Raw genomic sequence first — 13,338 nt, forward strand, 5'->3', positions numbered from 1 at the left:
TACCTTTTTAAGAAGGTATAACACATAATACCACATATGGATGGTATGTGTTGGTCAATAGTAAAACTTCTAGTCACTCCTAGTTCTCCTGCTGTCATTAATGATGCTAACTATATAATATACAGTAACTAATCAGTAAATCTGGATTATAACTGTCCTGGCTCCAGGCTTCTATGTACTTTGTGCTAATTTAACTGAAATTACTTTGGTAATATTACCACTAAAGCAAAATTTTAGCCTTCACTGTTTTAGTTGTGTACTTGTATGTTGCATGTTACTAAACAAATGTTTAAATAAATGGACACACAACACACCTGGAGCCAGGTAGTATTCTATCATTGAGAAACTGTAGGCTACACTTTGCAAATAGAATGGGAGGAACTGGGTGTTAGGTGTTCATAGCAGCTCATGTTTACAATGGGGCCGCCTAGCGGTTTAATCTAGCCATGCTAATAATGAAAGGGATTTTACTCTTCATTTACTGGTCTTGGGGAGTACTGCATATGTGAAAGCCTTTTGTGGCTCCCTCTGGAGTCTCAGTTGAGCACTTGATACAGTGTTGGTTGGAGCTGAAGACTACAAGTAAAGTGAATATGAGGCTTGAGGCTAACAACTCCAGGCTACATTTGTATTATTTTACTAATAGGCCTACATTTATTTTTCATTAATTAAAAACGTCCTTAAAGAAGATTTTGTTATTTCTGTCCAGGCATATGTAATATGGAGTCTAAATACAAGTATGCTGCATTTACGCTGCAGCCCTTACTCCCACTATGACACCGCAGTTATTTTTGATAAATGTGCTGTTGTGTGTTTTCAGTGGACCGTCCAGTCAGAGTCTACGCAGATGGCATCTTTGACCTGTTCCACTCAGGACACGCTCGTGCTCTCATGCAGGCGAAGAACCTCTTTCCCAACACCTACCTCATAGTAGGAGGTAAGACAAAGCCACTGAGATAACACACACACACACACACACACACACACACACACACGGGTACACACACAAAGCCATATAGATTTGTCTGATAATGATTTATATGCTTTTGTGTTTTATGGGGTTTCCTTTCCATGCGCTTGGAACAGTGTGCAGTGATGAGCTGACCCATAAGTACAAGGGTTTCACAGTCATGACTGAGATTGAACGTTACGAAGCGCTGAGACACTGTCGCTATGTTGACGAGATTTTGCGAGACGCACCCTGGACTCTCACACCGGAGTTCCTAGAGAAACACAAGGTGTGTGTGTGTGTGTGTGTGTGTGTGTGTGTGGTTGCTTACATTAAACTGTGCATGTAGCATCCAGGAGCTGTTATTACAAAACCCACTAGGGCCAAAGGTAGATCCTAACTGAGTTAAGAGAAACCAACTTTTAGGACTCCCCAGAGAACTTCATAAGACATTTTAGCACTAAAAGTCTGAGAGAAGTTAGAGTCCAGAAGACTCTTAAATCACTAAATCACTAAGATCTGGACACAATGTGCCTCATTTGATTCTTATCATGATTAATAATTAAATCAGCTTACAACTCAATTGGACACTGAAAAAAATGCAGTTTGCAGTGCTGATAAACTTGAAAGCTCTCAGCTGTCTGTATAATATATATCTAGATACTGCCTAGGTATATATATAGATCTAATTTAGTTAATTTATTATTTGAATAATTTAATTTAATATTACATTTTTAAATTGATTTTAATTTAATTCATCTTATTTTTAATTTGATAGAACTTTTTATGTTTAATTTACTGAGGACTCCTAGAGGTAAGATAAGACACTTAGTCAATATGTATCAAGGTCTTTTTGACACTTCAAACACTTGATATTTAATTTCAGTATGTATGTTCATATGAGTCTTTTTTTATTTTTTTTACCTTATGTCCGTCTGCTAGTACAGTGTTTTCTTCCATACAGTACATGTCCTTTGATTGTTTCTCAGATCGATTTTGTGGCTCATGATGATATCCCATACTCCTCAGCAGGAAGCGAGGACGTTTATAAACACATCAAGGAGGCAGGTCAGTGAGTGACGCCAGGCATATAAAATAACTTTCTGCTCTTCCTCTCAAAATAAACAGTGGGCAGTTTTCAAATTCTGTGTGTTTTTGTGTGCAAACCAGGTATGTTTGTGCCTACACAACGGACAGAGGGAATCTCAACATCTGACTTAATTACCAGGATTGTCCGAGACTATGATGTCTACGCCCGACGCAACCTCCAGCGCGGCTACACGGCCAAGGAGCTTAACGTTAGCTACATCAATGTAAGAGCATGATCAATTCTACATGTCTCCATAATGGTTTAATGCTGACAGCATCCTGACAAATATCCCTAAAATAGAGGGTATGTTAGTTCACTTAGGCAAAGGCAAACATTTGTTTCTCTACCCTGATTCAAATAAAGAAATGATGAGTGCCTTATGTATCACATGCGGAATATTTGTTATCATCCATTTAATTGGGCATGATTCATCATGAAATGCAGCACATTGTGTCTTTTAACTGTAACTGGTTACATAAAATTGGCTGTACTCCCCTTATGATGGTAATGAATAAGGCTACAATGATTAGTTCCTGATTGAGGTTCTGGATCTTCAGTTCAATTGTGAGACTTGTAAAAACATTTAATCCCCTCAGGAGAAGAAGTATCGGCTACAGAACCAAGTGGACCGAATGAAGGAGAAGGTTCGCACGGTTGAGGAGAAGAGCAAACATTTTGTGTACCGCGTGGAGGAGAAGAGCCACGACCTCATACAAAAGTGGGAAGAGAAATCCAGAGAGTTTATCGGCAACTTCTTGGAACTTTTTGGACCCGATGGGACTTGGGTAAGTAACTCTTTGATAAGGGGAAAAACTGTTGTCATCAATACCATCATCATCTGTGGACTGTGGAAGTTGCATATCATCACTTTGTTCATACAAATACCAAAAAGAAATATCAGTCATTGTCTGATATTTTGAATAAGAAGACTGTGGACCTTTGTGCACTAACGTTCACTCTTTCTCTCCCCTCTGACCCTGTACAGAAACAGGTGTTTCAGGAGCGCAGTGGACGAATGCTGTCCTACGCCCTGTCTCCCCGAGAGTCGCCCTGCAACAGTCCTCCCCGCGAACTGTCCCCGCTGCGTTCTCCCTCACCCCCATCACCCCAGCCCGCTGGCACACCGCACGGCCCTCTCCCCCAGCCTCCCCAAAGGAGCATCTGCCTTTATAAGCAGCTTGAGTGAAGGTGACGAAGATGAGAAGTAGCTGTACTGTTAAACACATACATGTAAACACACACTTCACTCACAGTACACTGCCTGAGAACTGCTCACACACACACACACACACACACACACACACACACACACACACACACACGTACTCCTACAAACACCGGCTGGATACTTAAACAATTCTCCTCAAGGAAGTTGCTAATATACGAGGCAGACGGGGATCATGGGAAATGAAGTTCTGCGCTGCGGAGCAATGAAGCCATCACGGTCTCTGTTGTCTGGGCAACAAAGCAGACAGAAGAAAGACAAAGGAAGACGAGGGTGAGGATTTACGTACACAGTGTCAAATAAGAAGGTCCAGAATGCCTTGCAGCATCTTTCAAGAGGATTTGCTTTGGATTGTCCAGGGCTGATAGAGACTGTCCAACAGCCTGCTCATAATATCATGTAATTTTTTTGTCTTACTCTGTTAAGATTAGCTTATTTTTTAAGATGCCAAGATTTCTTGTAACTAGTGACCACAAGATGCGAATAGGCACAAAGTTACAGATCATTGTGTGTGACATTTAGTTTAACAGGTTGTGTGAATCGACAGGAACCAAATTAATTCATCAGAGAATTAGGAAACAAAGAAAAGACACTGCACGCCCTAGATTAGCAGAGGTGAAACACAGTCAGTGCTACTTCAGTGCTACAGTGCATCATTTTTGCATAAAGGATTGGCAAAGAATATAACATTCAGCATTGCCCGGTACAGTTATTACCACTTTACCACATTCAAACTAATCCACAGAGCCACAGAAAATCATAACCTTGGGGATATCACCCTGTATGTTCCTAAACTTGATGATGATTGGTGCAAAAAAAGCTGCACTGAAATACAACTGAATATGGAAAACAAACGTTTTCATCACCTCAGCTGTACAGCTGTTTGAAGTCAAACAATATAATCCTAGTTTTTAAGTTCACGTGAGAATAAGAGTTTTGCAATGAAAATGGCAACAAGATCTGAGTCTCGCCTAATCTGTAAAATGACTGTTAGATAGTCCTAAAATAAACTTGATTGTGGTGAGACAGAGAACAGCTTTCATGTATTAGCTTCTTGAATGTAAACCGTCTTTGAGACCACTCCTACAGTAGAGAGAAAATGTAATCACTAATTTGTAGTCACAAGCCATACAAACACACAAACCCTTCATCACCACACTCATTCAGTAGGCCACACAAATATCACATCTCACGGTAATCGATTGGTAGAAACATTTGTGGATTTTCAGCATTAAAAGCCATGTATTTTGTTTGTTTTTTGGACAGTTTTCCACGTTTTATCTATCAGTGTTCAGCAGACATTTTTGCTCTTTAGAATATGATGTCAGCTGTTAATCAAACCCGGCAAACTCGGAGATCAAGCCCTTTTCTAGGATTCTGATGATACTTGAAATATACACCAATTGAAGCCCTCCAGGTGAACTGTCAGGTCCTCAAAAGCCGGAGCATCACCCTAATGTTTTCTTTGCCGTTATTGGAAATGTATGTAACAAGTTTTATTTTTTTTCGCTCAGGTCTGCTCGATCATGCCAGGCCGCAGCAGCAGACCCCTCGTCCACCACTAATACAATAAATACTAATGCAATGTAGAGACCTTACTGTCCTGTACGCACTACATGTTAATCTGCACTATATGTACAAACTTTGGGAATGTGTCTTTTTTTATTTTTGAAATTTTAATGAACAAACGGCTTGATATGTAAATAAATCAAAAATCTATAACTGAATTTGAATTAAAGTGCATTCCACCTGCTCATCAAATTACATAATGTGTAAATCACACACAACAGCAATTCTTCTTTATTGTCAGGGTTGAAAGTGTGAGCTGGACACATTATTCGACTGCTCTATCACTTTTTTTTTTTTGGTACATGTTGATGTTGCATTAATTGCATATATTTACGTGACCACCTCCACAGTGAGGAGTTCATGCATACAAACACACCTGTTTAAGGTGGAGGTACAGTGGGATGGAAAACAGAGCTATCACTCCACACTGGCTGCAAATAAATACAGCAAACACATTATTAATAGTTATGTAGACAAATCTTTTCTAAAATACCACAGGTACAGAGACGGTCTTTAACAGTAAAGGTTGACAGCTACTGAAGATTAAAGATCCTCTGGCCTCTAAATCACACAACTGGAACTTTGACAAAGGTGTGAGTTTTGTCAAATGTGACTAAGACTGATTTGCAGGGAAACCACACCTTAAGAGTTAACTGAGGTCTTTCAAACCAAGAGGACTGTTGTCGCATGTATACAACACAGCACTTCCTTTGCAGCAGGTGTGTCACCGAGCATCACTCAGCAGGACTGGCAGGTTACGAAGACAACGGCAGTGATGAAATTTTACAGTGAGGCTGAAATGAGACGAGGAAGCTTTCCTTTCTGAATTCTTCATCTACACTCCTTTCTTTTCACATCAGATGGAGCTGAAGGAGATGAGAAAAGGAAGTCATTTCAGATGATTGAAGTACCCAATCATCTAGTCCCTAGCAAATGGCACCAGGTTTGGTTCATGTTTGATTAAAGTTTGGTCTTTTCAGTAGTTCCAAAAAGTGACATTGCTATTAAGAAGGCTTTGAGAGTGCAAGTGCTGCCCTGGGATCTCACCTGATCATAATTAATCTTCCTTTTATAAAGAATTTTTTCATAGAGGTCTGAAATGATTATATGGTAGTTATTTCAAAGGAAAATAAATGTGTAGAGTTAGTAAAGTGCTCTAACAAAGTCCCATGTGTGTCAAAATAAGTGGCTCCTTTAAACACATTTTCCCTGTAGGATTTTCCAAACACTGCTTGATTTCATATTGTTTAAATAAAGAAAATGAAGTGAACTGTCCACACACTTAAAATAATCAAAGAAAAAGTATCATTAAATGATCATCAGAAGTAATCATGTTCCAAAGTAAAAGCAAACAAGCCTGAAAAAGCAGTTCTTAGACTCTGTTCCTGGATAAAATAAATTACAAACCTGTCAGGTATCAATTATATTCTGCATTTAAACTGTGTCTTCAATTCGTGTCATTTTTCACTCGTGATAATAAAACCAAAGCACGTTCTCAAAATACACAAGCTTTGTTCAAACCCATTCAGAAGACTGAGGATTAGTAACACCACAAATGAGACAAGGCTGACTGGTTGAAGCATTGTTAGGTTAAGAAGTCCGAGCTGTGAGCATGTTGTACATCCACTGTGGCAAGACGATGGGTAGAAAGCGGGTTTAATGATGTCCTCGTTAGGTGCAGCACGTCCATTTCCTCTCATTACATCACGTTGGTGTGGTTGAAGCTACTTGACAGTCAAAGCCGGCATGGTCGCACTTCGTAAGCATCATACAGACGCTCATTTGGTCCTTTAGTAGTTGTTAAATGACGGGGCAGAGCTGGCTTGCAAGCAGACATGTCTGATAAGGGTCAGTGATGCCGGTCAGCGGTCTGTGGATGGGTGTTTAGCTAACTTTTATGACTGAAGTAGTAAAATATAAACAGGATACTCAGCAAAAACGTCTTCATTCTTCCATTATAACTGAACTTTGAGTTCCAGTAGAGCCTTCAAGGCAGATTTTTTTTTTCAAACATAAAATACGCTATAAATAAGTAAGGCTTTCTCTCTTTGACATAAAATAAAATCCTGACTTCTCTTAAAAATAGGATGTACTCCTACAATTTTTACAATGGAGTTATCATTTTCTTTCATCTACAGGCAATCCTCTCTTTCATTTTCCCAGGCTTAAATAGAGTGCAACAAAAAAAAAGTCTTTACTATGCCAATGGCACACTGGCCTAATTGTGCGTTCAGTTAAAAGTGTCTCCCAAAGGAAGGAAATCTCTATCTCATCCCATTTACACTGAAACTCAACTCTCCCCTCCATCACCGACTCCCGCTTGTGTTTGAGAAAGAGAGAGAAACGGAATACAAGCCTTCACTGATGATGAGAAAGACACTCAATCTGCAGTGCACAGCTTATTCAGCCACAGGGAGTGGTGGCCTAGTCAGCAAAGTCGAGCCAGCCTCAAACTGCATGAGACAGGGGCAGAGTTCACAGAGAGCAGTGACATTTAGCTGAACGTAATGGCCAGATGGAGGAGAAAATGAAGTCAGCTTTTGACTAAATGACAGTGGGGATCTAGAATTTGGTTCATTTTAAACTCGGACAGCCACGGCAATGAAAGCTACGCTGATGAATGTCATTGCCACTGGGTGCAGATTTAAGTCAAGGTCATTCATCTTCTCCAAACCTTTAACCACTGGAATGTAAAAGCAAGTCTGATCCTAAACCAAGCGTTTACCCGAGGGTAACATTTCATGTTTCATGCTGTGCGGGCATTTCAGCTCCCGGCAGAGGGCCGTGCTAGCGGGTCAAGCAGAGTTATCTGTTGGCTTTGTAATTGGACTTGCTGGCATCACGTGGCTCTTTGCTGGGGTTGCTCCAGTCGTCTGCTTCTGGGGTAGTCTTGTAATGCCGCCACGCTGACTTGTTGAAGACAGGCAGGCGCTCGAAGGACTCACTGGACAGGGCCTTTAAATGGAGGAGCAAAACACATGAGCCAACAAGAACTCACGTTAACATTCATGTTTGTAGGAATAGTTTGATGTTTGTGAAATTTGACAATTTGTTTTCTTGCCAAAACTTAGATGGCGCTAAAGATAACATTTGATCTTTTTAGTAGACATTTTGACAGAGCCAGGCTAGCTGCTTCCCCCTTGTTTGCAGTCTTTATGTTAAGTGGTTGTGTGGATGTAGTAACTGATTTTAGAAAATTATGCTGATGTCTTTCAATGCAGCAGCATTGAGTTGTTTTCATTATGTGATATTTCTCCAGACAGACAATCTGAACAGAGGTTTAAGAGTCTGAAGTAACTAACATTAAGTAGTAACTTAGATTCCCTAGACATCCACATGAATATTCATGACATTACACTAGGGCTGGGCGATATGGCCAAACTGTTATCAAGATAAAAACATTTCATACCATTCGATATTGATAATTATCACAATAAATGTCAAATCATTATTTCTTTCAAGTTTAAAGGATGATTTTTGCTCCTGAGTGAAAATTGAAGAAGCCAAATTTTTTTCCTTCTTGGTCAGAACATGCCAAACAGTGGATCGCTTCACAAAACTGAGGCAGAACATTCCAAACCATTCTGATAAAATCTTTCAATCAAACGGCAATCAAAACGATTATGATTAGTAATTTTTTTTTCGGTCCCTTTTCCTCAAGAAATGAAATATGTTAATAGAAGAATTAAGTGCTAATTAGTTTGTGATTCAAATTAATTAAATCAAACATTTGTTATATTGTTAATGAGGAAAATTATATTGCAATAATTGTCATTATTGTTTTATTGCCCAGACCTACATTATATTCATGAATATATTTTGGAAGACGGTTGGCTAGTTGCTACCCCCTACTTCCAGCCTTTATGCTGAGCTAAGCGTCTTCTGGCTATAGCATATTATTTCAAATTTGAGATTGGTATGTATCAATCTTCTCATCTAACTCTTGCAAAAGGTGAATGTGTATCCCCCAAATGTAACTACTCTTTTTAAACTCAACTTAGCTGAGTATCATGTCTTCAGGAGACAGGAGAACCATTAAACATGCTCCACATTTGGCGAGCTCACTTTACCTTCAGATAGATGACTGCATCGGTGCCCACGCCCTCCATGGAGTAGAGTTTCAGATCCCCCTGGAAGTATCGGGCATAGAGCCTAGAAATCGGCAAACCATAGCCAAAACCAGCCTGTATGGGGGAGGGAGAGGGTCAGAATTTAATTTCCCAGGTGTCATGCCGTATATAACAACTATATGGGCCAAAAAAAAGTTTGAAATGGTCACCAAAGTCAATACTGATTTGATTTTGTGTGTGTGTGTGTGTGTGTGTACCAGTGGGACAGCTCCTGGCTCTAGGCTTGGTGTAGGTGCAGTGGAGTACATGTAGTTAAACAGACGGTCTATCTTCCTCAAAGGGACTCCTCCTCCTCTGTCACTGATCTGAGGACAGATCGTTGGGGGAGATGGAGCGAAAGAGTCAGTCACACAGACAGAGAAAAAACACAAATATTTATCTAATGATCTGGTGTGTGTGTGTTTTTTTACCTTTATGGATAGATCCTCTTTACCTAGAGTGACCTTAGCCTTTACTGGTGGTAATTCCTCTGTACTGTTCTCATGTAGCTCCACTGTGGCTCTCATTGAGTTCTACAAACACCCACAGAGTTCATTATTTCAGCTCAGCGCAAGGCTTACAGAATTATAGCCACATTACACTTTAATTACATTTAAAGATCGCCAAAGTAATTAGGTTCTTGCAGCTCACTTTGAAGAGCTCAAACAGCATGTGGAACAGATGAGAGGGCACATACACCGCCTGGATGGGCTTTTTAGGGGCCTTCACTGGAAGACAAGAAATAAAGGAGTGTGAGAAGACAAACAAACACAAAGCTGGTTCTTTTGAAGTTAATGACATACTGAACATTGTAATCCTTAAAGGACTAAATGTGGGCTCCAAATCTGCACCCACAAGCTCTAAATACACTTGTTAGCAGACTACACTGTTTCACTACAGCTGTGTGACAGATCAGAGGGAGAAATGCATGCATGGAAGGATTATTGTGCAAAAGCAAAACAATGTCTTACTGTTGAACTCTTCAATCTTGAGCTCAGGAGCAGCCAAGTAGTACTTCTCACACAGCATTTTGGCCGTGTCATAGGCATCTGATAGGAGGGGGAAAACAACGCGAGTCAGGGCAGAAGAAGCAAAACATGCGCATTGTTTGTATCCGGATTCCTCGCTGGGTCACCAAGAGTGCAGCTTTGGATCCACGCTGCCGGAATTCTTTAAGAACTATCATTTTGTAAACAGGCCGTTTAGCGCAGATGAACTTGGGGTTCTGTTTGATTTGTGTCACTGCTGAGAGTTGCTGGTGTGTTTTAACTCTGTTCACTGTAAGAATTATGCAAATATTTGCAACATAGTACAAAAAAAAAAATCCCATAAATAACAAAATATTCCCACATATAGATAATACAGTACAGGGCTTGTTCAGAAGGTCACCCACTCGGCCCATAGACTACACCACCTAACATGCATGCGCAGGCTGTGGCGCTGTGCATGCGGCCCTCATGTCACCCTGGACCAATGACATTTCAGCAATTAAGTGCCTCGGACGTTTCCCTCCTGTTAATTAGTACTGTGAGCGCTGACAGGTCAGTAAGGGATCATCATAAAATTACCTAGTCTGTGTGTCATTAGTAAGCCTATGCAACAGAGCCTTTTCAGTCCAAGTGTGTAAAACATTGAAGCTCCCTTATTTAGGTTATGCTTTCTCCTCAGAAGTTATACATCTTTGTTCATTTCATCCTCATATGTCATTATTGGTACTTGTTTATCTCATATTATATTGCTTTTATTCATTACTATGTTAGATGTCTAAAATTTCATATGTTTTCATAATTTGTTTATTGTCTTTACAGTTACCACACACACACACACACACACACACACACACACACACACACACACACACACACACACACACACACACACACACACACACACACACACACACACACACACACACACACACACACACACACACACACACACACACACACACACACACACACACACACACGATTTCATTCTACAATAAACAAGTTGCAAGGACAAAGGGTGTGAGAGTGTCACTGGATTGGAAAGATAGTAATAGAGGTCTCAAGTTTGGGGATCAGAAGCAAACACCTCTTTTATAGCGCTCTAAAAACAGTTATATGGATGTAAACTGTAACGACCGTATTAACTGATGATATTCATATATGACCTTCTTTAACTCACCACTGACGACTTCAGCCACACTGCAGGTGGGATCAATACTGCCTATGTGTTTTGGATGGGCCGGGTTGATGTCGTTACCAAACAGGAGAGCTGTACAATAAGAAACAGAAGTGAAAGTTAGCTGCACAGACAGGACAGATGGTTTACTCGTGATCCAAATAAAACAGAATTCGGCTTTGGAGACTCACTGTGCTGGTTGATAAGCATCCGGAAAGAGATGCGGTTGGTGTAGAAGCGGTCGAGGAAATACTGGATGTTGCTGCTGATAAAGGGGTCAAAGCCAAACTTCTCCTTGTACTCTATGACTCCCTGGGCCATGGTGGGAACCACGTCGTTGTGACGGTTACGGATCTCAATCAAGAGCTCCAGGAAACTAAAAATGGGAGCACGGAAGAAAACAAATAATTTTGAGATCGTCAGTGAGGTTGTTGCTTAGAAAATCTCATGGACACACATCAAAAATTATTTAAACCGCTTTTTTGAAGGTTAAAAAAGTAAGAGTAAAAGAGTAAAAGTATCAACGTTATTTCACTTCCACTGAGCTGAACAGTTCTTGCATTCTCTGAACACACAGCTTTATCCAAATTCGTGTTTGTGTTTATCAGTCATGTGTGGCCATTTATCATGCAGGCGTTGTTATAGTATAAATACACAGTCACCTGTAAGGTCAGCAGTGATGTATGTGTGCAGTGGAAGAGAGGCAGAAAGCCTGTATACAGCAGCTGTCAGGGTGCCTGGCAAAGCTATTACTTTGCATATACTGTACTTGCATTTATGAATCATTAATTAAGGCAACATTTACTCACTCATTGAGTACGTGACGGTCCTCTGGCTTTCTGTTCTCATAATCAAGCAGCTCCACAAAGCTCTGCATATACCTTATAAAGCACACAGAGGTCAAAAGGCAGATTTCACACACGCTTCTTAATAATACGACTATTGTAATCCTTATCGCCAAGCCGCCATATTAAAGCGTCTTTCTCAAGAAATGTCTCACCATTTCTGCACCAGTCTGACGGAGGGTTGGCTGAGCAGGTTATCAGGTAGGAGATTGACCTCCCTCATGGTGTTGGCCAGGCGCACCGGCAGCTCCTTACGCAGGAACATATAGGATGTTTTCTCACAAGCATTGTCCCTGCCTGAAAGGGAAAATGATGAAGTATTTGTCAAACCACTATAGTTTTCACTCATTGCAACTTTTTCTGCCAAGAGATTCAGGATTTACTCAGGATTGTATTGTTGTTGTCATGTGAAAACTTACGTATCACAAGGCAACACTTTCAGGGAGAAAAAAAACCCGCCGGATCTCTTAGGCATGACAAACCCTTCCAAAACTGATGCAATAAAGCCAACATGGAAGTGTTATCAAGCTTAAAACATTCCTGACAAAGGTTCACCCAGTGACAAAGTTTGGTTAAATAAAGAAAAAATATTCTGTACGTGGTAGATCAGCCACAGCCAGCTGTGTGTAAGTTCTCTCCTAAATCAAGGTGTAATGTCAACACAAGAGGCTTAACTAGTTAGTTTGCAACTAAATCAGCCCCTACCCAGGGCATGTGTGATTATTTAGTTGTTACTTAGAGTTATGCTGCACCTCATCTCCCTGGGGCAACCGCTTTTTTTATAATCCACAAATCACAACTAATTTACGATATAACTAAGCTACGTTTGAACTTACACAGAGCTGGTGCAACAGGCTGCTGGTCAGGAGCTGCAGTCAGTTCCAATGTTCAACCTTTAATATGATACCTTAAACTTTGCTACCTGGCTGGAACTGTGCTTACTGTCTGCCAGTATTAGCTTGAACCCTATAAGGAAATCATAAATCTTGTTAGCCAGCAGGAGTCATGGAAAGGTTAGGGGGGATTTATGTTTTAGATCTAAACAGGAAAAAACAAATTCCTGCGGCGAAATGTTCAATGTCTTTCTCAAAAATTACTAAGTGGAGATCAGCTTGGCATTTCTACACCCTTAACTCGACTAAAATGTAATTTAACACAATGTGCAAAACAGCCAGGCCTCGGTGTGTGCATGCGAGGACCCACTTGGAAGCATATGAACCCTATTATATATAACCGCTAAACACAGTCAAAATCTGTTGGGGGGGAATATGCTGCTCAGCAACTCAAAGAAGGGTTTGCAGCAGAATGAAAGGAAATGTCCCATCAATGCTTCCACTGATTCAGCAATATAAGGGGAACGGGGGGGGGGGGGGTCATTAATTTTG

At 40.5% G+C, this 13,338-nt stretch overlaps 2 protein-coding genes across 2 annotated transcripts; one reads left to right on the top strand and one right to left on the bottom strand.

Annotated features, from left to right (window-relative positions):
* Positions 1-798: 798 nt before the first annotated feature.
* On the top strand, positions 799-4,139 carry LOC119887934 (choline-phosphate cytidylyltransferase B-like). Its single transcript, XM_038698462.1, is given in 7 exon segments — positions 799-937; positions 1,087-1,238; positions 1,939-2,017; positions 2,120-2,262; positions 2,636-2,824; positions 3,025-3,144; positions 3,146-4,139. Coding segments are annotated over 7 exon segments (924 nt in total). The 3' UTR covers positions 3,248-4,139.
* An 898-nt stretch (positions 4,140-5,037) lies between these two features.
* LOC119887935 (pyruvate dehydrogenase (acetyl-transferring) kinase isozyme 3, mitochondrial-like) lies at positions 5,038-12,275 on the bottom strand. The gene is made up of 11 exons (XM_038698463.1): positions 12,109-12,275; positions 11,918-11,989; positions 11,300-11,484; positions 11,112-11,201; positions 9,914-9,991; positions 9,594-9,670; positions 9,374-9,475; positions 9,161-9,268; positions 8,904-9,017; positions 7,668-7,788; positions 5,038-5,699 (listed from the first exon to the last, which is right to left on the bottom strand). The coding sequence occupies exons 1-11, from the start codon at positions 12,216-12,218 to the stop codon at positions 5,665-5,667; spliced, it is 1,092 nt and encodes a 363-aa protein (XP_038554391.1). The 5' UTR covers positions 12,219-12,275; the 3' UTR covers positions 5,038-5,664.
* Between the last annotated feature and the right edge of the window lie 1,063 nt (positions 12,276-13,338).

Source organism: Micropterus salmoides, unplaced genomic scaffold, assembly GCF_014851395.1.
Source record: "Micropterus salmoides isolate LMB-PRFRI ecotype aquatic unplaced genomic scaffold, ASM1485139v1 Ms_hic_scaffold_4507, whole genome shotgun sequence".
Lineage (NCBI taxonomy): Eukaryota > Metazoa > Chordata > Actinopteri > Centrarchiformes > Centrarchidae > Micropterus > Micropterus salmoides.